Source organism: Kogia breviceps, chromosome 4, assembly GCF_026419965.1.
Source record: "Kogia breviceps isolate mKogBre1 chromosome 4, mKogBre1 haplotype 1, whole genome shotgun sequence".
NCBI lineage: Eukaryota > Metazoa > Chordata > Mammalia > Artiodactyla > Physeteridae > Kogia > Kogia breviceps.
In genome coordinates, this window is record NC_081313.1 from 11,219,427 (window position 1) to 11,246,977 (window position 27,551).

At 39.6% G+C, this 27,551-nt stretch overlaps 1 protein-coding gene across 1 annotated transcript in view; it reads right to left on the bottom strand.

Moving 5' to 3' along the window:
• Positions 1-1,922: 1,922 nt before the first annotated feature.
• DNAH5 (dynein axonemal heavy chain 5) overlaps positions 1,923-27,551 on the bottom strand; it is a 262,494-nt gene continuing 236,865 nt past the window's right edge. Inside the window, exons 71-79 of the mRNA XM_059062876.2 lie at positions 24,769-25,014; positions 21,768-21,987; positions 19,900-20,105; positions 18,816-19,019; positions 16,815-17,030; positions 14,932-15,144; positions 11,758-11,910; positions 11,060-11,291; positions 1,923-2,518 (exon numbers count right to left, since the gene is read on the bottom strand). Of these exons, the coding sequence (XP_058918859.1) occupies positions 2,367-2,518; positions 11,060-11,291; positions 11,758-11,910; positions 14,932-15,144; positions 16,815-17,030; positions 18,816-19,019; positions 19,900-20,105; positions 21,768-21,987; positions 24,769-25,014 (1,842 nt within the window). The 3' untranslated portion in view covers positions 1,923-2,366. The remainder of the gene's footprint in view (positions 2,519-11,059; positions 11,292-11,757; positions 11,911-14,931; positions 15,145-16,814; positions 17,031-18,815; positions 19,020-19,899; positions 20,106-21,767; positions 21,988-24,768; positions 25,015-27,551) is intronic.

Genomic DNA, 27,551 nt, shown 5'->3' on the forward strand with positions numbered 1-27,551 from the left:
TATCCAGTCATAAACTGAGATAATATAAAATTACTGCCTGAATAACTGCTTATTTTCTATGTCTCGTCCTCTTATGTGAATTCCATGAAATCAGGGACTGTGACAATTTTTTTTCCCACCATCACTCCACCAGGGCACCAGAGTGCCTGACACACAGGAGGTGCAAAATAAATATCTTTAATAAATCAGTATTGAGACAGATGAAGAAGACGGCTCTATCCCCCTGCTATGGCAACGGGACCCTCACCATAGTTTTCTCCACATCCAAGGTGGTCAGAGACTCTCTCCATCAACTGGAAAATTCAGTCCATTGGTCTTCCCTTGATCCCCTCATTCAGTAGGAGGCTGAGCACCCTTCAGTGGGTGAGAGCTGGGCAGTGGGGAGTGGGGGTGAGGCAGGAAGGGGCCTCACTGGCACCTCCATGCTTTAGTGATGTCCCTTGCTGAATTCGTTCCTAAAAATGTCTAGTTGTTTTCATGGTGTTCTTTTCTACTTTGGGTCTCCAAAACTCATACCTATATACCAATGGAGTATATCACAAAATTATATGAATTATACATTTTCAAGTTATTTGATACAAAAAGCCAGTTTTGAAAGCTTCTTTCTGGTTACTCAATAGCACTCACCCCTTGCTCATAAATAACAATTACAATTCAGACATTCATTAACAACTTTTTATTAATCTGCATTATTTTTACATTTTCATTATGTATTCTTCAAAATAAAATGATTGTTTCACAACAATTCACACAAATCAACTGATATATTAATTCAGACCAAAAGAAGCTACTCAAATGAAAATAGTATTGTCCAGGATGGGTAGGTATCACATGAACCACTCAGGCCTAATTCTCATCATACTTAGCATAAAATGATACGTGTCACAGAGCAAATCCTAGTGAGAGGGACCCACACGGGTCTCCTTGTAACCCTTCCTCCCTAGAAAAACTTTTTATCGTTGGAAGCATGAAGTTACACAGATCTGAAGTTACCCAATTCTAAGCTGCAAGTCTAAGTTAACACTGACCAAATTTCCTAGTCAACAGGTTATAGATGAAACAATTTTATAATTTATAATCATAATTTAAAATAAAAATATGTGCAAAGTTCCTTAGGTAGTATTTTCCTAACTAATAAAAACTTATGTGAAGTTCCTACCCACTATCTACGACTTTTATGCTTTCTCTACTTTTTTCTTCCAATCATTACATTTGTTCAAGTCAACTGAAACCTTTACCATTGGATCATACCTGTTTTTATTTTCCATGTTATTTTCTAATTTTTGTCCACCAGATACATTTTACAGTTATAATCACAGTGTAATTGATATTTTGTTAACTATGTCTTTCAGTTAACAGTATGTGCTCACCATTTCTGTGTTATGAAATCTTCACTATTGTTTTTCATGATTGCCAAATACTTCTAAATTCCTTAAGGTAGACTTATTTTTGAACTTTTAGGGTATTTTTTTAATGCTATTAAATACATTTATATATATATATATATATATATATATATATATATATATTTCTTCAGTCTTTTAAATTGTTTCCTGGGTGTAGATTTCCAGGAGAGAAAATAAGGATCAAGGCATGGAATGTTTTTATGATTCTTTCTGTGCTTAGTTATTTAATCATTCTGCAAAAAGGATAGGTCAATTTACATTGCTCAAGGAGTCTGTGAGTGTATCATTTTTACAAAGACCTCACCACGATTCACTTTAATTTTTTAATTCTAACAAATATCAGTTAGTATCTCATTAATCATTATCAGTGGGGTTGAACCCTATTCTAAATGTTTATTCTATAGGATTACCTGAACTGTCTATTCATCTATTCACATTCTTAACCCACCCTTCTATTCCCTTCCATTTTTTTTAAAAGGTCTATTTAATTTAATCGGCTACTTGAGCCATGAAAACAAATCTCTTACCTGACCTAAATGCAAAAGGCAACAGAAGCAGAATCAGCACAAACTTGTCATGATACCTTAGAGAATTGGGCTGTCACTAGAACCACCACATTAACAGAAGAATAATCCCTTCAAGGGAAATACCATCTGTTTAGCCTCGTCAGTCCTTGGAGTTGAAGGAAGAAGAAAATGTATTATTGTGGGTTTGAGGGCCACACTTCATTAGAAAGTTGTAAATTTTACTTTTAAATCACCAGGTAACTTTTCAGAAAAACACAGTGATTGGTCATGAACGATGACACAGGCTAAATGTAATCAAGCATCCAACTGGAGTAGGGAACACTGATACAGCTCTCACTGCACGATCAACCTGATTTACACACTGTCCACACAGAAGAAAAAGGCTATGATACTTTAGATGCTGCATTTATTGGGTGAGAGACATGCCCCATGTTTACTTGACATCACAGAGAAGGGCGACCCCACGCAGCACCCAGTGTTCGGGGGCCTGGGTCGTCCTGAGGTCCACGGCAGCAATGTAGTTCAGATCTGTTCGGCCTGGCTTCTTGTAGATGGGACAGGAGTACAACCGAGGGTCTCTTACACCTACAAAAAAATTCATCAAAAAAACCTTGGTGAATTTCTAATTTAAGCAGCCCCAAGCCCAAACAGAGTGCAGAGCCAAATCTGTGCACGCTGAAGGCCATTCCAAAGAGAGATGGGTTTAGTAGAATGAGGGGAATTCTTCCTGAGGTCAGATAATCCCTAGATGCAAAGCAGAGGCTACCACAGGTTTCCAGTGGGTGTCACAAGACACCCAGATGCCCTCACGTTTGCCCCACTCACCCCTGTCACATGTCCTTGACATTAACCCCTGCCCATGTGACATGACCGCGAACCTCCCATCGCTTCCTCCCTCTCCTTTCCACCTGTCAATTCAACACCCCTTCTCCACGCTGTCCCCTGTACTTCCCCGTGCCCACACACCCTCTGTATATTTCCCTTGTGACTTGCCTTTGTCTTTTAATCAGACATCCAGCACCAATGCTCACTATTATTTCACTATTATTATTGCAAAATCCCATCTTCAACCCTCTGTGCCAAAGTCCAAACACATTTGAAATCACAGGACAGAGAATGTTTCCCACCCTTACCAGGTGTTGTGAGTTCTCCATGTGCGTAGAGACAAAAAAATGGCAAGGAAGCAGAGAACCATGCCACCGTTCAGCTCTCTAAGATTCAATCTACCCTTTTGGAGTACGTGAACAGACGGAGTTTCCAAAATCACATATGCAATGAAAGACAACCTGTGTGTCCCTTCTTCAAAGGTCTTCTCTTATGCATTCTGTCCAGCCCTGGCATCCCCATATCGAGGACAGATGCACGTCTTGCGGGGCCTCAAACTTACACAGTTTGGGGGAGGGGCTTCTTTTAAGAAAAAAAAAAGTGCAATTTGCAAATATAAAATGAAGCTTTGGAAGGAGCCTCTGCACTGAGCAGCCTTAGAGCTTAAGCTTCACCAGCTTCTTGTTAAACCCACTCTACCTGTAGTAGTTTATGTGCACATCTTGTAACACCCATCTCGGGAAGCAGTATATTATTTCCTCTTCTCTCCCAGACTATAAATTATTTCAGGACAAAAGTTGTGTCTGCACTCATCCGTGTACTTCTCTGGAAGGCCAATATTATAAATGACCCTCACATAATTATTGAGATGAAAGCATACTTAACTAAGAGGATAACTTTGCTTTGGTGAATTCGTGTAACAAACATGTAACTTTCCAAATGCAATATTAATATATTAATGATGCTGAATTTATTTCCCCAAACTAACTTACTCAATAATTTAGCTCTTCCTAACACATCAAAAAAGTAAGGCACTATCAGAAATTAAAGTCTCATTTTTTGACCCAAAAAAACCTTCCACCTGTTGCGCCATGTGTTTTTATACGTCCACTACATTTAATTTTATTGGAAGAAGTTCAACATTTGACTATGATAATATTATACAAAAGTTTCAATATAAAATAATCTAAAGCTGTGATTCTTAACCAGGTGTGATTTTTACCAGGGGACATTTGCCAATATCTAGAGACATTTTTAGTTATCACAACTGGGAAGGTGCTACTGGCAACAAGTAGGTCGAGGCCGGGAATGCCGTTAACATCTTATAATGCACAAGACAGCCCCTCACAACAAGAGTTATCTGGACCAAAAATTTCAGTAATGCACAGGCTGAGAAATGCTGTTCGAAAACAAAGTCATGACATATATACACTAATATGTATAAAATAGGTAACTAATAAGAACCTGCTGTATAATAAATTAATTTAATTAAATTTAAAAAAAATAAAGAAAAAAGTATTTAAATATTAAAAAAAAAAACAAAGATGGTTCAATGTCAGAAAATCTACCCATGTAATTCACCACATTACACGACTAAGGTAGAAGGAGATATGATTATCTCAATGTAGAAAACATTGTTTAATAAAGTTCAGTACAATTTATAATTAAAAACTCTGAGCAAACCAGGAATAAAAAGGAACTTCCTAAACTTAGTAAAGGTTATAAAATTAAAATTTATAGTATATAATATACTTAGAGAAATTTTACATGGATTTTCTTGAGGTTCAGAAACCATTTTGATCAAAAACATTAAGAAGAGAAAAATAAATAAAATTGGTAAGAATTAGAAGAGCAGAGAATCAACTAGCATAATTTATACATGATATGACATCTCCCTAGAAAAAGAAAATCAACAAACTTTTAGAACAATTAAGAATCTTCACCAACTAGTAAGGATCTTGCTGGATTCAAGATCAGCCTATGCTGGCAACTGCCAACCAGAAGTTTTAATAAAAAATAGGATACAGTTTTTAATTTTGATAAAACCATAAAGTATCAGGGAATTAACCAAGAGATCTGTATAGAAAATACTTTAAAACTTTAATAAAAGATACAATAAGGATGATCTGAAAAAATTTTAAAATGAATAAAACAAAGTCGCAGATATTTTACAGTTCTTTAAAATTATGTATTTGCTTAATCCCATGAAATTAATTATTAGAAACCATCTAAATTAATGTAACACCTAATTTTAAGTCTAGTTGCTATTTTTTAATTACCATGAGAATGTCATTAGTGATAATAATTAGGTAAACATACAAAAAATCGGATTAAATAAATGAATGACAGTGAATTTGAGGAGTGCAGTTAATGCCAACTACACTGATCTATTTAAACCCTTTAATCCTAAAATCTGAACATATAACAAATATTTAACTAATCGTTCTTCTTGATGCACACCTGACCAACAATCATTTTATAAATCTTGACGTAAGCCCTTGGAGATTAACATTTGAATCAAGTGATAATTATAATAATTGCACCTTGGGAAGTATTCGATTACTTGGGTTTTTAATCCCAAAAGAAAAATAGAATTGGAAAAAATAGCATTCTTTTCAAGAAGCAGTAAAAAAAAAGCGATTCTCTGAAATATTTATTTTTAATTACTTCAGAAGGGAAGGAGCCCACACCAAGTCACAGCATGCAGCAACCTTCTGCAGCAGGATTAGAAACCAGTGAAAATATAATTTCATGGTAAAAGTGCTGACAGATGCTAAACAAGCACATAAAGAGATGATTTGAAACCATTACCTCTGGTTAGACAAATAACTTTGAAGACAAAAATAAACATGCTAAGTAGGTAGAACAAATTAGCTAAATATTTTTAAAGCCTTTGGGGCTCCAGAAGGAGAGGCAGAGAGAAGAGGGTATCTAAATGGGCGAGCTATGTGCTTTAGTATGCTAAAGGTTTCAATCAAACGCCTTGAGGAAATTGCATTTTCTAACTCTATAACTTCCCTCTCTAGCCTACATTTTTCATCCAAATGTAAGTATATCATTACATCATATATTCCTTCTAATATCCAAAATAACCGAGTTACATGGAGATTCCTTATGTCATTCCTTTATTTAGTCCCTCTTCTGCTAATAACATTTAGGTTATTAAACAGTGCACTCTTCCATGTGTTATTTCTTTTAATCCTTCAACAAGCATGAGAGTTATCCTATTAATAATAATAAATTTTTTATTGTTATCTATTGATGCTAATTATGTGCTGGACATTGTCAGCTTAATTCTCTCAACAACCCAATGAGATGGGTACCATGATTAAATCCATTTTACAGATGAGAAAACTTGGAAGAACATAAGCAGGTGAGTTACTCATCCAAGGTTGCAGAGCTGTAGGTGATGAGTCAAACCTGGCCAGAATGGATCCAGAGTCTAAGCTCTTAATCTCAGCAACAGTGTGACGTACTATGTGTATGTGTCTCCATATCTTTGCAGAAATATGTAAATGTGGACCAGAGATAACTAGATACCTGACTTCAACTTGTGGCATAGCCGAGACTCCTCCAAAGCTACATGACTAACAGCTAGGGTGATAAAGCCATGAAAGCACCCCAAATATCCAGGCTCCTGGCTCACTGCCTTTTTACCTGAGGACATGTGCCCCCCTATGGGGCAGGGAGGTGACCACCTTCACCTTCAGCATGGGGAGAGGAGGCCACAGGGGGTGACAGCTCTCATCTGCATAGGGCAGAGGCCTTTACTGGGTCTACTTCCCCAGGTACCTGAGAAATATTAATACCTGACTTCAAAATGCAAGGAAACTGTCCTCATTTCCAATTTAGCCTTTATTTTCAAGCTTCATCCCTAAATGCAGAGTCTTGAGTAGAACACTAGCACAAGAATTCCCAGAGTTTTGCATTCATGCCACAATAGACAAATGTGATTCTGATAGCAGCTTTGGTAGCCAGGAATCACAGGCAAATTACCTAATATCTCTAAACCTTCATTTCCCCATCTGCAAAATTGTCACGATACACCCTACAGAGTTGTTGTAAAGACTAAATAAGTTAATATATGGGGATGCCTGGCATAGTATAATGCTTGCAATGCAGTAGATGCCCAAGATGTGTTAGATTTCTCCCCTCTCTCCCTGTACACACACACACACACACACACACACACACACACACACACACACACACACTTTCCTTTTCACTAAAACAAATTCCCCAGTCTCAGGTTCCCCATGACTTTAACAGAGTTCAGGTTTACAAACTGAAAGTGGATTAAACGCTGTGGGGCTCAGGAGTTAGGAGGTCTCCAGCGCCGGGTCTCTGCACGGGGCTATTCCCACCCCCGGCCCACGACTGCACAGTGTTGGATCAGGGTGGGTCCTAGGGCATTCTTAGAAACACTGTTCCTCTAGCAGGAAATAGTCTCATTAGCTGCAGGGACCCTGAGATTCTTCACATCTTACTTAGTGACCAGAGATACATGTAAGTCCTGCTTTGTTCCCCCAAAATTCTAACCACTGCTTTCCCATCACATGGGCTTCAGCACCGAAGGTATTAGAAGCATCACTCTCTCTCTATAGGAGACATATTTCCTATAGCTGCCTCTCTTCAACTTCCTTTGAGAACAGAGGATCTAGAGTGGGCACGGGTGGCTTTACTCTCTTGGAGTATTTAGTACTATTGGGGTGACTCTCCCGTGACAAGAAATATAAATAAAATAAACATTTGGGGATATAGCTCAATATATCAATATATCAATTTTGATATATTGATAAACTCAATTTTTAGCTTTGAAATAAATATCTAGACTTCCTTTTAGAAACAAATAAACCAGTCCTATATGTAAAATTCAATGGTGAATTATTTAAACTGAAATTGCCCTTCCTATTAACATAAAAAACAATCCATTACAAGAATTTTAAAACACTACACTTTTGGAGTGTCCGCTAGCCATTAATGAAGTTAAACCTCTTTAGCTCAATTAGAGCCCTGTTTAATCATCAAAATTGAATGAAAATTAGATTTACGGTACGAAAAGAGCAATGGAATGTTAGTTTTCTATCACAAACAAAACACCTCTTCAACCACAAAGCTATGTGGCAAAAAGTTTCCACCAACTTCTACTGAAGCCAAAAAAAGAATAAAGAATTATAGTTTTCCTTTACTTTTTTCTTAGTACTTTGAAATTAGTCACTTTTTCTTTGCTTATTTTTATCTCCTCCCTAACCCTACAGCTAACGAGCATCACCGCTGACTAAAGCCCAGCAGCGTGAGTACAGTTCTTCCATACCAACGTATTCTTAAATCAGAAAGGATTGCCTGTATTATAAATTTATTGCTTTATTACTACCCTACTGAGATGTTCAATGTCATGTGGCAATGGAGTTTTACAATTTAGTCACAAGAAATAAAGTAACACCTAACTGAATGAGAGAAAGATTTTTCTTTCACTTTATAAGGGAAACATTTTTTCCAACAATGTTGACTAGATGCAACAAAATTTCTAAAATATTACTTTTGGCTGAAAGAACATTTGATTCTTATTTCTATAAAATAATCACTGTCCTGGGACTTCACATGGTGTGAGGATTAATGAACATGAAGTCACAGGCAGTGTGTCTGCCGAAGCCCAGGCAGACACATGGATAATTTCAGACGCAGCTAGGGCATATGAGCGACAGCCTGTACCAAGAGGGGTGCTGGGCACGCTATGTCTCTCTTCTGATTCTCAGCTCTCTCCACGGGCTCCCCTTCCTTCACACACCGTCTTCCTGTTCCTCAAACACAGCACATTTGTTGCTACCTCTTGCCTTTGCCCCACGGATTCTAGTCCAATGTTCAATGTTCTCTCCTCAGCAAAGCCTTCCCTGAACCCGTGAATTCTCTCACTCCCTGACACACCGTGTGTATGTGTTCTTTGCAGAAACAAGAACTATCTGAAATCGGTATGTTCATTTACACTTGATCCTCGTTATTCCTGGGACTTATGTATCTAAAATCTCACGGCGTCTGAATTACCGATGGCTGCTCGGGGAAATACAGGGTGAGGTTCCTGCAAGCCTCTGGTCACAGCATTTCCATCAGCCCATCAATACGTAACCTTGTTTTATGTGTGTTTCTGTTTAAAGTCACCTTATAAATATACACTGTTGATTCATTCACCTTGAACTCAAGGTCAACAGCACTATGACTCAGGCCTGATCAAAGCATGTCTAACACACGTTTTCTCCATAAGGCACAGCACCACCTTCTTCCACTCAAGAACACCAGACAACACTTCAGCACCACACACTGGGGCCATCTTCAACGATGAAAAGTAGAAAAATGTGAAAAACATAGCACGAAATAGACCACGGAAAGGACACTTGTTTACGGTCTGAGCTGAAACAAGAAGCAGAGCACAGGCTTGTTCAGCCTGAACTAGAAACACTCACGTCAGGAGACTCAAATGTTTCACTGCTTTGTACATGTCCATGAAAGACCGTGAAAGTGCCACAAGCATTGACACTGGGGTCACAGATAAATTTTAGAGTGTAGGCAAAATCATACAGAATCCTTGCGTAACAAGGATTGACTACATTTGCTTCTTTTTTCGGCTACCTTCCCTCTTTGAGACTGAGCTCCTTGCAAATGAGGATCCTGCTTGGCCTTTGTTCATTGTTGCGTCTCCAGCAAATAGAGTGGTGTGTGTCAGATGGTCAACACCAGATAAATATTACATGGATGAGCCAGTGAGCCAAAGCTCTTTCCCTCTGCCAAGAAAAGTCTAACGCTAATGCCCTCTCAGGCTCACCCTTATCCTCCAAAACTCACCTCAAAAGCAGTCTCCACCAACCTCCCAGGCCTAGTTATGTTCTACTTCTAGAGTCCCTGACCATGCTGACAGCATCTCTATCATAACATGTGTCAAATTCTCCTTAAATTATTTATTTACTTATCAGGCTCCCTCACCAGACTGTGAGTCCCTTGTGGGTGTCATCTGATTCATAATTATCTTTGTCTCTTGCAGGTAAGCTTGTGGCTGGTATAATTAGTCATGCAGCAAACATCAATATTTGCCTAAAAAATACTCAAAGTTTATACACTCTCTTCCCTTGACATATGTTTACAAACGTGGTACTTATCTAAGGGATGGAGGTACTAAAAGCTCTCTTTTAGAGAGATTGGTTTATCCCTTCCTTGTTTAAAGAAAAATCTTCTGTGCTTCTGTTGTAAAATTAGTACTTCCTTGGGATCCACTATCCTGGCTACCTCTTGAGTTTATGGCTTACAGCGATCATCTCACTATGTATATGTATATCAAATCATCATGTTACACACCTTAAAGATACACAATTTTTATTTTAAAAGGAAAATAAATAATTTTTTTTAAAAATAAAAAGAACAGGGAATCTCCTCAAATGGTGAATGGTGGTTACTGCTGAGGAGATGTTAGCTGAGTGAAATGCAACAACAAAAACCTCTAGAAAACATCAAGCCAACGACGGAAAATAGTTGAGGTGTTTTTAGGCTTGTCAAACAGAGCTTTGATAACTTTGTCAAAGTATTCTTCTTTGACATGTGTGTTTCATAGAACTGTTATCACATTCATAGGCTGATATGTGAACCCAGCGTTTTACCATTAGCTACTGGATTAAGCCGAATGTCCCTGAATTCAAACTGGATTTCACAACCTGGCTTAAATCTCCAAGCTGGTGGAGACACCACCTCCCGTAGCCCTGTGCAGTCCTGCCTGGAAAGTCTTCTTTCCACCACTTACCCCATCATGTCCCTGAATTCAAACTGGATTTCACAACCTGGCTTAAATCTCCAAGCTGGTGGAGACACCACCTCCCGTAGCCCTGTGCAGTCCTGCCTGGAAAGTCTTCTTTCCACCACTTACCCCATCATCCAAGCCCCATCTATCCTTCCAAGCCCATCCAGGCCCAACTGGCCCCTGAGATCCAGCCCCTGACTATTTCATCCCACTGTTATCTCACCCTCCTTTCTCACCACTTATCTACTATTTCAAACACCTGTTTCTTATCTCATTCGCTAATGCTATTTTATCTGCTTTTTTAGATAGGCAAGAACTATCTAGAACCACTGCCTCCCAGGAGCGTTCAAGAAAGAGTCCAGCAGTCAGTCAGTACTTATCAAACACAGGTGTGAATGTGAAGCCACTTGATAACATAGTATAATCCTTATCACATGATAACAAAAATAACGATCTCCTGTGTTTATAACATCATCCAACCTGATAATACCAACCATCCCTCAATGCGCAAGACAACTTACTGTTGTTTTCGGCATAAATTCTTATGACAGGCATTAACTCGAAGAGCACTTTCGGTTTGGACTCGGTGAGTTTCATGTTCCTCTTGTCCCAGCCAGCACCTTCAAGATACAAGCCGTACACGTAGATGCCCTCTGTGGGAGGGGCAGAAATGTCATCCTTCATCCACTTGGTGACTTCGTTGCAGAGCACCATATTGTCCAGAGCCCAACCTTCGTTGGCCCGAGTTATTTCCTACTCAGGGCAAGAGCAAAAGCAAAGGATGGATGAAATCAGCAACTAGAGGTTTGTCTTAATATAAAGAGCATTGTCGTGATGACAAGTGTAGCCCCAAATTATCCAGATTCAAAGCAGGCAGGATAGTATTTAAAGAGTTTTAAAAGAGTCTCTTATAAGCAATACCTATGTCCTAAGCAATACCCATGTCCTAATTTGATTCTCTTATAAGCAATACCCATGTCCTAATTTGTACTTTAAAAGAAATATCAAATCAAATCAAATGTTATAATAACAAATATTTTGAAATCCCAGCTAGCAGCCTGAGAACAAGTGGGGTTTATGCTCAGGACAAAGTAACTGCTGGTGTCCAAAAGAGACAATCATTCTCTGTCTTATTCTATTCTTTAAAACTATAATGACAGAAGAAGGCCCGGTAGAGGACAATTATAATAATACAACAAGTGAAAATCAGAGCTATTACCTGTCGCATTGCAGTCAAAAATCCTTGGGGGTTAAAAAAGCCTGTCATCCAGAAGCAGTGGGGCCGGTCATTGAAAACCCAAGAGGTAAACTGGCAGTTTCTTTCAATAAGCTCAGTAAACCAGAAACCCAATGTACTTGAAACCCAAGATTCCTGAAATGCATACATTAAACCATGAATTAACACAGGTTTAATTCTGCTGTGTAACTGGCTACGTTCACAGAAGAAAACAGTGGTGAAATAACAATTTCACTCTCAGAATTTAGAAGTCCCTAAGACATAAATTTTCCCTGGGTTATGACATTTAAGTTTTCAGATTATTCTTCCTCCTTCATGATATACAATAGCATCAGCTAGTCATCACATGGATTTCAGATCAATCCAGTTCAGCACGCTGTTCAAGACATCTGTTTTCAGTGGAATCTCCTTCCACATACAAATATAGTCATGACCAACTCTGCCATAAAGCAATTAAAACAACTAATTGAATTAAATTTAACAGGTTTCAACTATTTTTCCTTAGGCTACGTTTTCAGTAGATACATTATAAAATAAGATTTCTATTTATATAAATGTGCTCATGGTCTTATCGGCACTTTAAAATATATTTTGTGAATGATACATCATAGAAGCCTTTCTCCACTTATCATTTTTTATGAGGCAAACAACAGTTATTTTCTGAAGTTTTTGTCCCTTAGACTGCACTTTTATTTCCTCTGATGAAGGGGTAGAAATGGAAACACAGGTCTCTTTACCACAAACCAATTGATTGCATTCAACGCCTGTAACGTTCTGGCTGAATTCAGTGTGGAACTCCTGTTGCTACAATTGTCCTGGAAATGTCATCAACGTTATCAGCAGCCACACTAGAAGGTATCTCCAAATAATATTTTATAACATTTTACTGTAACTGCAATATTCTATGTGTGAATAAATGTAGTGATCAACCTGGATAGATAAACTACTTGAATTTCAAATATCTTAAGAACTGATACACCTACTTTTCAAGAGACCGTGAGATTCCCAAAGACTGATAATAAGGAGAATAAAAACCTGTATAAAATGATTTTAATTTAAAAATGAGGTACGTCACTCTATCGCATCGTTATAGATGTGTTAACCGAAAGAGGTGTGTTTATATGGCGTTTGATCTGAGGGCGCAAGGACCCATTAACGAGGGGATGTCTCCAGGCAAGGATCCCTGTTCCAGAGCCTGCAGGTGCTGACCAAGCTGGCTGAGCTGTTTAGTGGAAAATGAGCCTGCAAGGGCCAGTGACCACAGAGGTTCTTCCTCTGTCATTGGCAATGAGAAGAGTGAATTCATATAGAAAACTCTCTGGCCTTGGCAATGAATTTTTTGAAGGTGAGGAGAGAAAGGAGTCTGGTCAAAGCTGATTCTGAGTTTCTAGGTGGCGTGACCAGAGGGATGGATGGTGGTTCACCAAATAAGATGGAGAAGACAGTAGAAGACTCCTCAGTTACCTTATACTGCCTTTGGGACCCACTGCCTTGGAATCTGCCAAAGCCCTGGGTGAGACATCAGTGTCTCAGCACTAAGTGAATCTCTTCTGAGAGACTCTCAGCTCTAACTGCATCCTGTCTCACTATCCCATTCACCTGAGTATCCTCCAGAAGGTTCCAGTCACCCCAGGACCCAGTATCGTCTCTATAAGTTACCCTCCCTGGAAAACCCCACCCTTCTGCCTCCCAAGTCCTTCCCCTGGACCCTCAGCATCTTCAGAGCCACGATCAGCAAATGCCTCTACAGAGACACTCAGGTACTCATTTTACTTTTCCAAGTAAAAAAAAAATTTCTTAAAACTACATCTACCATACAAACTGTTATGTGTAGAATGGATAAACAACAGGTCCTACTGTATAGCACAGGGAACTATATTCAATATCCTGTAATAAACCATAATGGAAAAGAATTTTTTTAAAAAACCCACTGCATATATATAACGGAGTATTACTCAGCCATTAAAAAGAATGAAATATGGGCTTCCCTGGTGGTGCAGTGGTTCAGAGTCTGCTTGCCGATGCAGGGGACACGGGTTCATGCCCCGGTCCGGGAAGATCCCACGTGCCGCGGAGCAACTAAGCCCGTGAGCCATGGCCGCTGAGCCTGCGCGTCCGGAGCCTGTGCTCCACAACGGGAGAGGCCACGACGGTGAGAGGCCCGCGTAGCGCAAAAAAAAAAAAAGAATGAAATAATGCCATTTGCAGCAACATGATGGACTTAGAGATTCTCATATGAAGCCAAGTAAGTCAAAGAGAGAGACAAATACCATATATCACTTATATTGAATCTAAAATACAACACAAACATACCTATGAAACAGAAACAGATTCACAGACGTAGAGAACAGACATGCAGCTGCCAAGGGAGAGGGGCTGGGGGGGAAGGACTGGGAGTTTGGGGTTAGCAGATGCAAACTATTATGTATAGGATGGATAAACAACAAGGTCCTACTGCAGAGCACAGGGAACTATATTGAATAGATTGTGATAAACCATAATGGAAGAGAATATGAAACAATATATATGTATAACTGAGTCACTTTGCTGTGCAGCAGAAATGAACACAACACTGCAAACCAACTATACTTCCATAAAATTAAAAAAACCCACACCTGTCATTCAGCACAATTAACAATACATAATAAGCATACTGTTAAATTATTATCTTGTTATCTTGAGAGATACATACTCACATATTTACAGACGAAGCAAGGAAACATGTGTCCCTTTGGTGTGACTTTTGATATCTGCGTGTGTCTAAGAACATTCCCTTCTATAAGACTAACATCATGAGCTTTGAAATCCATGAGCTTGGGTTTACATTCTGATTCTTAGACTTCTAAGGTGTGTGATCTGGGAAAAGATTTAACACCCCCCCCCCAACCTCAGGTTCCTCATCTGTAAAATAAGGGTAATAAATTGCAAGATTTAAATGAAAATAATAAAATTGTCTAGCAGAGAACCTGAGATGTGGGAGATGTTAAATTCTTTCCTTCCCTACCCACAATCCAAAAATACAGGGCTCTAAGGAGATTAGTCCCTAAGCAAAAGAACACTCTTAAGTACAGTATTCTTACATGCTTTTCACTTGCCAATTACAACTACTCACAACAATAAAGTGATTAGGCAGAATAAGAGCTGAGTTAAACGTACTTTTTTCCACCGAGCAGGAATTCTGGCATCAAACATGCAATTCAGTGCGTCTTGTAGATTTTCACTCATGATGATGGTGCCATCAATGGCAAGTTTTAGCTCGGTCAGGGTGCTTCGGACTACGGTGAGTACCCTTTTCATTCTGTCTATCTCCTGCCTGAGGAAGATGTTCATCGGCCGAAATGGCCCCATCTTTTGCAGCCTCTCCTTTACCTGCCATGGAGACATCCAGCACGTGAAAAAGTAGACAGCTACTAAGGTTACGTAACTGGTACCCTAGGGCTTCTGAAAGGGCCCCAAATTTTACAGTTCCCTAAACAGTAAGCTTTTTTTTTTGTTTCGCTGCCAGAAAACAAAGAAGAAACATCTGCTAAATGACCAGCTGATTTTTCATCCCATGTGGGAGAAGACAGGCCTCCACAAATTCACAGAAGAATATACAATCCATGTCCACAAACATGTAGCCTTCCAAACAGCAACTGCACTTATTGGGAAATATTCACTACTGCCACTCCAAGACTTGCAAATACACACATGGACACACACAAGCAGGTGTGTACACATACACAACAATTCTTAAGGCTGCCTCAAAAAACTAGACTTCTGTTTTAAAAGCCTTCTGTTTTTTCCATCAAAGCATCTCCATCCACCCACCTGTTCATTTCTGTCTTACAAGTATTTATTCAGAGTCTTTTGTGGATCAGATATCATGCCACGTTGAGTTGCTTTATCCTAAGCAAATTTAGCAAAAGGAAGGTGTCTCTTCTAAACCCCATACTTACCATGTTTATTTATGTAATTATTATTATATTTTTAAGGCATTTTTATTGCTTTATAAATATTTCAACCACTGTTAGACATGAATGACCGCTTTCCTGATACTGTAATGAAAGGTGCTTATGAAAGCTGATAGCAGTATTGATTTTCTCCGAGCAAGTGATCAGAGATTCTTCCAAGGGAAATGAGTCCCTTGGTGACAGTTCCCTGAGTTCAGACTGTAGTATTAGCATCCAAAATGGCCTGCTTCATGGAAAATAATAGGATGCTCAAGTAACAAAATGCTGCAGACTTCCTTCTGAAAACCAGGTGGGAAGGGCAATATATAAAGAAACATGGTGGTCATGTGACAAAAATGTCACAAGGTTAGTCCAGGTCATCTCTTAAGACTACACGGATGGGCCTTCCCTGGTGGTCCAGCGATTAAGGCTTAGCGCTTCCACTGCAGAGGGCACGGGTTAAATTCTTGGCTGGGGAACTAAGATCCCGCATGCCGTGGGGTACAGCCAAAAAAAAACTGCGTGGAAAGTAAGCCAATTACTTTTGCTTTTCTCAAAGGCTTAAACATGTTATCAGGGTAAACCTTTTCACAATATTTGCTAAAATGTCAAAAGAAATTAACTTTCACAATCATCAATTTTGCTTAGAAGTTACTTGGATATTAAAAAGACAAATCAATTTTCCAAACCCATGAGATGAAGAAGCTGCAGAGTTAACGATATAACTATAGACTCCCTGGAATTAAGAAGGCCTGAATTACACAACATTTTTCTAAATAATCAATGCTTTACTCTAAGAATACATATTTTTTTTTCCTCTGAACAAATGACAATGTGAAGAGCCTCCAGGGAACCCATCGGTCCACACTTGTAATTGAATTATGAAGATTAACGTTCTCATCAGGTTTCTTTATTATTTCTCTTTTGAGATGATGACATGTATAAATTCAAACCCTTCTTTTTCTGGTTCTTCAAGAAGTAGGTTTTTTAAATGATTTTTTTTTAATTTCAGAAAAATTATTCTTTGCCCTCCTCCCTCCATCCTCACTCCCCCAACCCACCAGACACTCCCACAGCTGACGTTTGGTCAGGATGCCGTCAACTCACTTCAAACGGACCGTAGTCTGGGGGCAGCTTCTCCAGCATGTCATCTGCCAGCCGGGCCACCACCGCCTCCCGGGTCTCATCGCCTCCACCAGAGCTATCCTTGGGCTGGGTGCCCAGAATGGTGTCCAGCACGTTCTTGGCCAGCTTGCTGTGGTAGGTGATGTCAGCATTGGGGTGCAGCCAGAACACCTCAGGGCTGTCGTAGGCGGGCAAGCTCTGAACGACACAGACCGTAAGCACAGACCGCTGCCACAAGTACCGGTTCAATTACACTGTCTTAGCAAATCAACATGTTTTTATTAGGATACGCATTTACATGATATGTCTTATTCATGGCAGGCTGCAACCTCAGCAATTTCTCCAGGAAAGAATCAAAAGTTGTCTTGAAAAACAATTAACATAATAGGCTCATGGTTCTTTAATATCTGCACCTCAAGCAAATTCAATCAAAAAGACACTGTCTTGTTTTATAATATATTTGTGAGATGGAAAGGGAACTATGGATTGGTATTTTGCTTGTGGAAGGTCTCGTCTAATTCAAACCAATTGTTTAAATAAATGGTGTATAACTAATTGTTACTAAAAATGACAGTTTTAGCAATTATGGCCCAATAAGACCAGAGGTGGGAAATGTACTTTCCCAAGGAGAAGGACAGAGACTAAGGAAAACGAGAAATATTGAAAGAGCAACAAAGTTACAGAGAAAAACAGACAACAAGAGACAATGACAAGCAGAGCTAGCAGGTAAATACTCCCCCAGCTACTTGAAAACAAGAAAATGTACCTACAGTTTGACATATAATCGTATGTGTGAATTGTATCCTTAACTTTATTCATGGTTTCCCTCCCTTCTAGTCCATTATTTTATTCCTTTTTACATAATGCCTTTTTATGAGCTACCTCAAATTCATTGTGAAATGAGGCATATGTAAATAAATATAATGTGCAGGTGTACCTAAATGTATACCTTCATAGGCATTCTCCTATTCGTTGCTAATGATTTAAAGACACATATAGTACAGCTAAGACAAATATATTTGTAGATTTGAATTAATAAAAGTGTAGGGGTGGTGATATATGATAAACTCATCACACTAATATATCACAGAACCTCTAAATATACTGATAAATTCAGCTCTTGGCGGGCTGTTGTGCTTTACTTTGTTCATCCTGAGATAAATCTTAGAGGTAAAAGAGATCGCTAAATGATGTTCTAATGAATTCAAGGTATTGAGACAGAAAATGTAGTTACCTGGAAGGACAAATCAGATTTTTTCCCAAATTTCCTGTCAAAATCCTATTCCTACTTAGAGCGGTGCTTCTCAGTTGGAGGCGATTTTGCCCCCACCAGGGACATTTGACAATGTCTGGAGACATTGTAGGTCGTCACAACTGGGTAGAGAGTGAAACTGACACCTAGTGGGTCGAGGCGAGGGACGCTGAAGACCATTCTGACAGGTCAGTCCCCCACTCAAGGAAGTATCCAGCCCTGAAGGTCAACGGAGCCGAGGCTGAGGAACCCAGTCTTTAGAGGCAGTTCTTCTACAGAGTGCACTCCTGAACACACTCATATAAGATGTCCATTAGGCCAGGATTAAGGAACAGATGTCACGGGATAAGGCAAGTGGATTGAAACAGAACAGATTTGAGTCTAGAGGCTGCCTTTGGGTAGAGAGCTCCAGGGGATTTGTGTAGGTTCCCTGGTTCTAAATCTGCCCGGTCTATCACCTCTCCAAAGACTATTCCTCAATGGGGCATTAAAAGGCAAGGAAAGAAGAGAATTCACATAAAACACACCCTCAGAACAAATATAAACAGCTTAATCATTGGGTGAATATAAACATATGAAGACAGCATCTGTGGTGCTTGGAACCTTCCATGCTCAGTACGCATCACCGTTAAAATTATTTTCAAAGAAGTACACACAGTATAAATAAATATCAAAAAAGTCAACTTGCTATAGATACTTGCTCTATACAAAAACTTCTGAAGATGACAAACCTGAATATACTGAAGATAGTTATCCACCGTGCTGCATTTTGGAATATTATATCCTTGGTAGAAGCTAAAATCCGGTCCCAACATATTTTCACTGAACCAAACCTTAGCAAGCGTGTTCAACAATCTCTTGTCATAGTCATCAGTGACTCTGCCTCCGTACTGAATCTCTCCTATCATGTAGCGAACGGTGGTCCAGGAGACACCCTGGGAAAATTTATAGAATGATTGTGGACTGACTACTGTCTCACCCCCATTTTCCCTTCCAAGTAATACCCATGTCATCATTGTCATCCATGTCATTGACTCATTCGTTTATTCACTCCTCAGTAATGTGAAACGTGCAGAAGGAAAGTTAAATAGGCAGACATGAGGGGTAACTCAAAGCTCGCGATCATGACTTGAAATACATTCTCTTGGTGCATTCATATGTTTCTATACTTTGATTTCAATAGAAAAAAAATTGTTTATTTTTTGAGAATATAGAGGCTGTTCTTTAAAAAGCACACACTCAGGCTTCCCTGGTGGCGCAGTGGTTGAGAGTCCGCCTGCCGATGCAGGGGACGCGGGTTCGTGCCCCGGTCCGGGAAGATCCCACGTGTCGCGGAGTGGCTGGGCCCGTGAGCCGTGGCCGCGGGGCCTGCGCGTCCGGAGCCTGTGCTCCGCAACGGGAGAGGCCACAACGGTGAGAGGCCCGCGTACCACACACACACAAAAAAATAAATAAAATAAATAAAAAGCACACACTCCAAAAGTAAGCTAGACTCTAAATTTTTTCATGTTTTAGGATTTTAGAAAACACACTTGTTCACCCATTCCCCCCTCCCTCCAATAGACCCCGTTAGGTGGTCTTACTTGTAATGTCAACTTGTCTTTGAGAAGTAAAAACATAATCAAAATGTGTTCCTTTTTTTCCCTAAAATCAAGAGGCTAGTGTGACCCAAGCTGCTATGACTTAAAGGGAATGACTTTGCCAGCACAGAAAATCATCACTCTTACAGGATTTACGCCAAGGCTGGGCGGTCATGTTAGCTCAAGGACCCAAGTCCACGATCACCGGGGGCACGAAGCAGTGTGTGCACAGTACCTTTTTGAGATCCATGTCGTCTAAGTGGTTTTGGATGAACTGCACCGTGGCATTAAAGTCGGCTTGGTTAAATTCGTAGGGTATGTTCCACCCCAGGGGGCCGAACTTGCGCCTCTCCTGGACCGTGGAGTGCAGGAAAGCCACGGCATACAGCATGGGCTTCCACTGGGCTACAGCGCACACGTCCAGCAGGTCTTGGCTCACACCTGTTGTGGTCAGTTAGGTAAAAAACTATATCATCTCCCAAACATCTTTACTTTCTACTACTTTTATAAGCTATTAATTATTTTTGTAAATTCCTGATTTTAACTTCACTTATCTTGAATTACTCTTACCATATTCATATGACAATTATAATTTAACTTTTGGGTACCCAGAGGGCATTCCTCTCTGAAAAATATGCACAGAGATTTGAGGCGGTTGGGGGCTTGCTAACATGGATCAAGTTCTTGGCCAACCTAACAAGATAATGCAGGGATAAAACAGAGATGGAAGAATAGTAGCAATAAAATAAATATTGCTACTATTACACAACTACTACTACTACTAATAATAATACCTATTACTACTACTACTACTACTACTACTACTACTACTAGGGGCACATACACAGGTTGCAATGGCTTCTATATACTCTTTTAACAATTTAATATTAATTAAAATCGTGTATATAGAAGCCCATTGCTACTGAAAAGTACGAACCATTAGATATAAAATAAGCTGCAAGGATATATTGTACAACATGGGGAATATAGGCAATATTTTATAATAACTCTAAATGGAGTAGAGTCTTTAAAAATTGTGAATCACTATATCATACACCTGTAACATATAATATTGTACAGCAACTATATCTCAATTAAAAAGAATAATAAAATATAATATAATAAAATAAAAAAGAAGCCCATTGCAACCTGAGTATACTCCCCCAAAATAATTATGATTACTATATATGTACATATTATATTGCATACATAATTATAAATGTTTTCACTTGAAATCTTTTTTTACTGACATCATCCTTCCACATCCATTTGATTGGCAAAAATTTGAGACTTGTTGACAACTCCAAAAAAATTTCTTTGTAGATTTTTCAGACTGCTATGTAATAATTATTATATTGATGATTATTATTAAATACACTATTTTAAATTAAATTTATTCCACTTGTCCTGGCTAGTTTTTATTATCACTATTTTAGGCACAAGAAAACTGAAACTCAGGTTGTTTGAGCGATTAGCACCCAAGAGAACAAAGCATTTGTTCAGGCAGTAATCAGAGCCGGGATTTCTAACTCCAAGTCCATACTCTTTCTGTGACCATGAACCTCAGACAGGAAGCTATGATACAGAAGGAGCAAATGAACAGAGCTCCAGTTGTGACAGGAGGGGCATTTTGGTCTGGTTTGGTGGCCCTTGTCGGATTTCTAACTTAGCTCACATTCGGACATCCTGACGCACAACTTCATGCAATGAAAGTAGAGACCACAATCGTGACTCAGCCTTTCCTCTTGCAAGAGGCTACTGCCCTGCATTAGGTATGGAGCACGAAGACCATAAACGACATTATCCATTTTAGATGTTAACATAGAAAGGCAAGTGTCTAGCCGAGAATAGCATAGGCCAAAGTAGAGCAAGAGTGGGGAAAAAGCAAAAATATTAGGTGGAAACCTGAGCTCTGACGCCCTAACACGGCCAGAGGATATTCCACATGGAGCAGGACAGAGGGGGGCTACCCCCTCACCATCATGTTAAGTCATAGCACCACTTCTTACAACTAATCCTAGCTCATTCATTTTTCATAATTTCTTTAAGAAAACAATTTAAGCACAAGAACTCCCGTAAACTTGGAAGTATTCCTCGACTCACCACCATATGTTCTTTGCAGTCCTGCCCGGAGTCCCTGGGGGGGCTCATTGGCAAATTTAATGGACATCTGAAGGAGGGTAATGGGAAACTGCTTATGAGCCTCGGTCGTCATCCACAGGCGGAAAGCATCATGTACAATCTCGGTTTGTATAATGATGTCCATGAGCTCGTCCATGAAATCGAGTCCCAGGTGGCAGTTCTGCAAAAGTGCCCATCCTCCCTACATCAACAACAGTACATGGGAATCAGTCGATTTTGTGTTTCACCCAGAGATTTAAATTAGTATGTTCTTTAGAAATTAAGTAATTAAAATTGAATAGAAAAGCACGCTAACCCCTTTAAAGTAATCTAGGTCAAATCTAAGGATATGATCATGTTGAACTGAGATAGGTTACATTTCTTTTTATCCCATGTATGTGTCTCACAGTGTACTAGCATCCCACTTGTAGTAATACTATATAGTGGGGGTCACGAACATCACCAAAGTGAAACATAAAAAGAGATAACGGCACTTCCAAGTAAAGGTGGTTGAATGAAAGCCATCACTTAGCTCAGCTGCCTCCCCAAATTCCATGAAAAGTACAATGAAGGGGCTTTTTTAAAGGTATGAACTCTGAAGGACAAAGATAGTGAAGGTGAAGACGATGTCAATAACACTGAAAACAGACTCAAGAAAGCCGAACCCGAAACTGACCATTCGGGGAGAGCTGAGACGTAAACCGATTTATACCATATGACTCCCAAGACACTCAAGAAGAGGTGACGAAGGTCCTTCTGGAAGTGGGGGAAGATGATGGACTAAATACAAGAAGATTGAAAGTCCAGCCCCCTGACATATTTCCCTAATGAAAGACGGAAAGTTGATTTTCTTTAGAAGGCAAAACAGACAGGGTTTGCAGTGGAGGACAGCCGCCTGTTAAGAGTTCAGGAACCTCACCGAAAACAGGTAAAAGAAAGCTTACCTATTGAATTTGGAGACCTATTACCTTCCTTCTCCCACTGAGTTCCCAGAATACAGGCAGCAAGGTATATACCCTCTAGAATAAGGAAGAACCTTCTCTAGGGAATCTGACCACTCTAACAGCAAGAGCCTTAGAAAATAAAAAGCCATATCTCTTGTATAAATTATTCTATGAGCATAAGAAGATTCTTGTATAAAGCAACACAGGCAAAAATTTAGGTCACAAAATAATAATTTATTCAATACCTAATCTACAGGACATTTTTTGCCAAAATCATCTACCATACCCAGATCATAACCTTGAGTTGTTTTCTTGACTCTCTGACTTTGGATCACTTAGATTTGATTAGTGTAAAGATTTGATTAGTGTAACCTGAGATATTTTTCTTTCCAAGAAACAAACTAAGCACCAGATCTAAAATCTTAGTCAAGTTAAAACTGTTTTTTTTTACTTAGTCAAGTAAAACTGATCATTTTGGAATGTCACACATTCCCTTACATTTTCTTCAGAAGTATATAGCACTGCTGAATAAATAACTATTTATTTTGTCCTATGAAAATTTAATTGACACTACCCACAATTCAAAAAAAAAGGGAAATTAAATATAAAACATAACTACAAAAAGGCTTCAGAAGCTCTCTTTCATCCAGCATACAATGACTCTTGATCTAACTTTCTTAGGTGAGAACTTGGAAGGTTCAATCTTCACCCATGGAAAGGAATCTTTGGCCAAGGTTGTTTCTTTGGCATTGCCACACTCTGTATGAATGTTGTGTGTTCTTACTGAGCAGATCATCCATTTTGCTATTCTTGGGTAGTTGGTTCACTCTGTCATAAAACACTATTGTCTCTGACAAGTTATAAGCATGCTAATAATAACAAAGATTTTTAAAAATTTTTACTTGAAATTAAACTACTAAACAAAAAACAGATAAATTGGAGGCTAAAAATATTCCATTTAAATTCTAATTTAGTTGCCTGAAGCTATTAGCTACACCATTATTTTTTTTTAATTCAAGTTAAATCCATGTCCTGTGAATGTTAGTGTTTTTGCTCTAAGTACAGTACTATGCAGAGGAAGGAAGTCAAGGGGGAGGGAAGATGAGGGGGGAGAGGCCAGGATGGAGGCCCACCAAGCCCTCGTGTCAGACCAGGCCTAGGATTCTGAATCATGGATGTATTTTTTCATCTCTAAACATACTTAAATCAGCTGCTTTCTGCCCTCCCCCTCCCAACTACAAACTAAGTGCATCAGACAGAGCACAGCACACATGAGAGACCTCTCCCTTCCACCAAAGCTGGGGGCTGGGCACAGCTTGAGGATGGAAGAGGTAAATATGGAGGTTCTAGAATGCAGTGAGCTCAGTTCCAGACCAGGGAGAGGGGACCAGGATGCAGCACAGTGGTAAGATTCTAGAGTCAGCAGCTGGGACCTAGAACCCAATGGTTTCAGGGGGAGCTTAGTGCTTGGTCTGCTCTGTACACTGTTGAATTGGCAAGCTGCAAAGGGCTCTAGGAGACCCACCTGGAAGGCAACAGGCCAGGTTTCCTGAAAACCTCTGGTACCAACGCAGGACAATAGCAGATTCCTGGCCTCTGGGATTGGGGGCAGGCCTAGGGGACCCCAGGGCACAGATGATGCATTCTGGAACCCAAGAAAGCCATGGTGTTGTAGATTCTGGAGAGTTATGGATTCCAAGAGCAGAGCTGGAGGGGTTGGGGCGTATGGCAGAGAGGAGGAACTATGAACCCTACAGAGCGTTCAGGACCTGGAGTGGGGTTTAGCGTTATGCAAACTGGTCAGGAAATAAGATGTTCTGACTGGGCAAGTTTTCCATAAGTCAAGGCTCAGCAGAAAAAGTTTTAAGTGTGTCCATTTTTCCATGGAAATTTTCTAATAGATATCATGCTTTTTCCTGTTTAGTAAATAGAATACAATACATAAGTTTAAACTCTTAAGGATTCATAAGCTCTCTGCATCGTTATTCTATAACCTGTAATGTCAACATCATAACACAAAAGTAGACATCTGGTCTCACATTCGCCATGGTCTGCTGCAGGAGTTTGCGAGCGTGGACCTCCTGGCCCTGCCCCATGGACACGAAGCGGGTTTCTATTTTTAATCTCTTCCCCAAGGCGATGATGGAACCTGTGGGGTCTGAGCCCATAGACAGGAGACAGACGAGTGGTGTCCGTGGATCAGATTCCTCCCATGTCTTTTCCAAGTCCAGGATAACACCTTCCACATACTTTTCTCCCATGGAGTCCATGATGTACTTACGTGCCTGCCAAAAACAGTACATGAGTCACCAAAACTAGCTCCAACTCCTTCTTGTGCGAGATTCAATGTGGTTTCCAAAATTCATTTTTGTAGATTATCTCAGTGATGCCAACAGTAACCCTGCCAGGAAAATAGGGCAGAGGCTTTTTCTCGTTGGTTTATCTGTTTGCTTGCTTGCTCGCCTGTTTGAATCCTCACTCAGTAGAAGCTGAGTTACTTGCCAAAAACACTATCACCCACTTAAAAGACTAGAACCCAGGCTGGCTGACTCCTTGCCTGGGACCTGTTTCAATGCACTGGCTGCTTCATGCTATACAAAAGATTTAAAATATTAGGCCACTCTATTATTGAGGATGCTTTAAGGGAAAAGTATATACATTCAAATAATCAAGTAAACAGTACAATGTCTGGGATTTAATGGGTACTTAACAAATAGATAATTACTGCTGAGTGACTACTTATGTAGTGAAATGTACCGCATACTTATCAAATTAATTAATTTTTAAAGATTTAATCCAATTGCATTTGGAGCACACGCTACCACTTATTTTTGTATCTCTTAATGTTTTTTCAAGGTTGGCCAAATCCAGTATTGAATTCTCTAACCTAAGTATAAATGCCTGCACATTTTTTACAGCTTTCTGAAAGGTACCTTACAAGTTTGCCTGACATGTTCTTTGGCTTCTCCAAAAGTCTACTTGTTTACACATTCATCACAGCTGTTGGGCAGGGTGCTTCATGATCAGGAAGGACTTCAAAGGCTGGATGCAAAGGTGTTCCAAATATTGCAGTTGTTGCTCAGCCACAGGCACCTGGGTAGCTGCCATCATTGCAGCACCTCTCAAGATCCAGGTGTTTTGTCCTCTGGCATAGCCAGGAGCTCAAAATGGCCAATCTTGCCATAGAACTCAGCACTGACCCCACCTGGACATTTCCATCCAAGCTATGAGCTAACATACTGTTACCTATACATACATCAGGGGCCAGGAGGTAAATATATTAGGCTTTCATGGCCCTACAGACTCTGTTGCCCAACTCAACCTACCACTGCAGCATAAACAAATGATAGTTCATAAATAAATGAGCATGGCTATGTTCCAGTAAAAGTTTATAGACACTGGAATTTGAATGTTATATAATTTTCACATATCACAAAATATTATTCTTCTTGGCTTTTTTTCAAGCATTTAAAACTATAAAAACCATTCTTAGCTCACAGCTGTACATAAACAGGCAATAGCACAAGACACTCTCTGACAGTGTGTTCTTCTTGCAACCAGGCTTTTGAATGTCCCTGGACATGCACTCATGCTCAGCCAAAATGCTACGAACAAGCCTGATGTTGCTTGTGAGGAATGGGGATTAAATATGTCCACGTTGTAGACCTTGTAATATGCTTCCCCAAATGGTGTCTGGGTGCAAATCACAAAAGGAATCTAATGTGAGAATAAAAACTTCAGAGGAGAGAACATTTTTCCAAGGGGCCTTCTAGATCTTGCTTAAGCCTTGGGTGTTACCATAAGGGCCATGGGAAGCCATTAAAGGAATACCATAATGACATTTCTGTTTCTTCTAGAATATACAAGAGTGACTAGAGTGGGCAAGAATGAACTACAGGAGGCCAGTTAGAAAGGCATGGCTGTCATCAGCCTAAGGGTGACAGAGGCCAGAATGAAGATGACAAAGGGGTGGGAGACACTTAAATTTCAGCACTGAACCCAATGAAGTGTTATATGAAAAATATAAAAAGGGAAGGAAGGAAGACAGGGAGGGAAGGGAGGGAGGGAGGGAGGAAGGAGAGAAGGAAGGGCAAAGAAAAGTCTACTTGGAACTTCTACACTCCCCTTCAATAAGGCAACTGTTTGACAGTTCATTTGGGCAGGATAAAAGTAATGAAGTTGAGAAGAAAAACCAAAGGAAGGGTGATCTCAGTGCCCTGAGTTGCAAAACTCATTCTTCTTTTCTCAATAAATGATTGAATCTAATTGTTTTCACGATTCCACAGTACCTAGGTGGTTACTCTATATGTTTTTAACACTCCCTCTGGAGAGTGAAGGGTAAAAATTCCTACATTCTATTAGAAACCCAGCCTACTGTTATTTTATGACTTATTTAAAGAAGTCCATAAAAAAAAAAATCAACGTCTGTGAATAGTAGAGTTTAACTTTTAGCTGTGAAGGCAAGATACCACAAGTCTGTTTCATGGGTAAATTTCCATAATGGCAAGGCCAACAGATTAAAAGTCTTTGAAAAGATGGATCTTGTAGAGATAGGGTTTCCATTTAAACCATATGTATCATTCAAAGAAATTTAGGCAAACCTTCTTTCTCACATCGAGGTTTGTGACACATCCTGGTGTAATGGCTATGGGTTTGGGGATGCTATACTGCCCTGTAGCCTTCCTCTCCCCTCCCAGTACCTGAGCAGTCTTCCTATTTAAGAAACATCACTTTACTACTAGCAAAATGGAGTAGCCATATCTTGTTTGAGTTAATATAAAAATGATATGGAAAAACAATGCATTACCTTCACATTCGACCT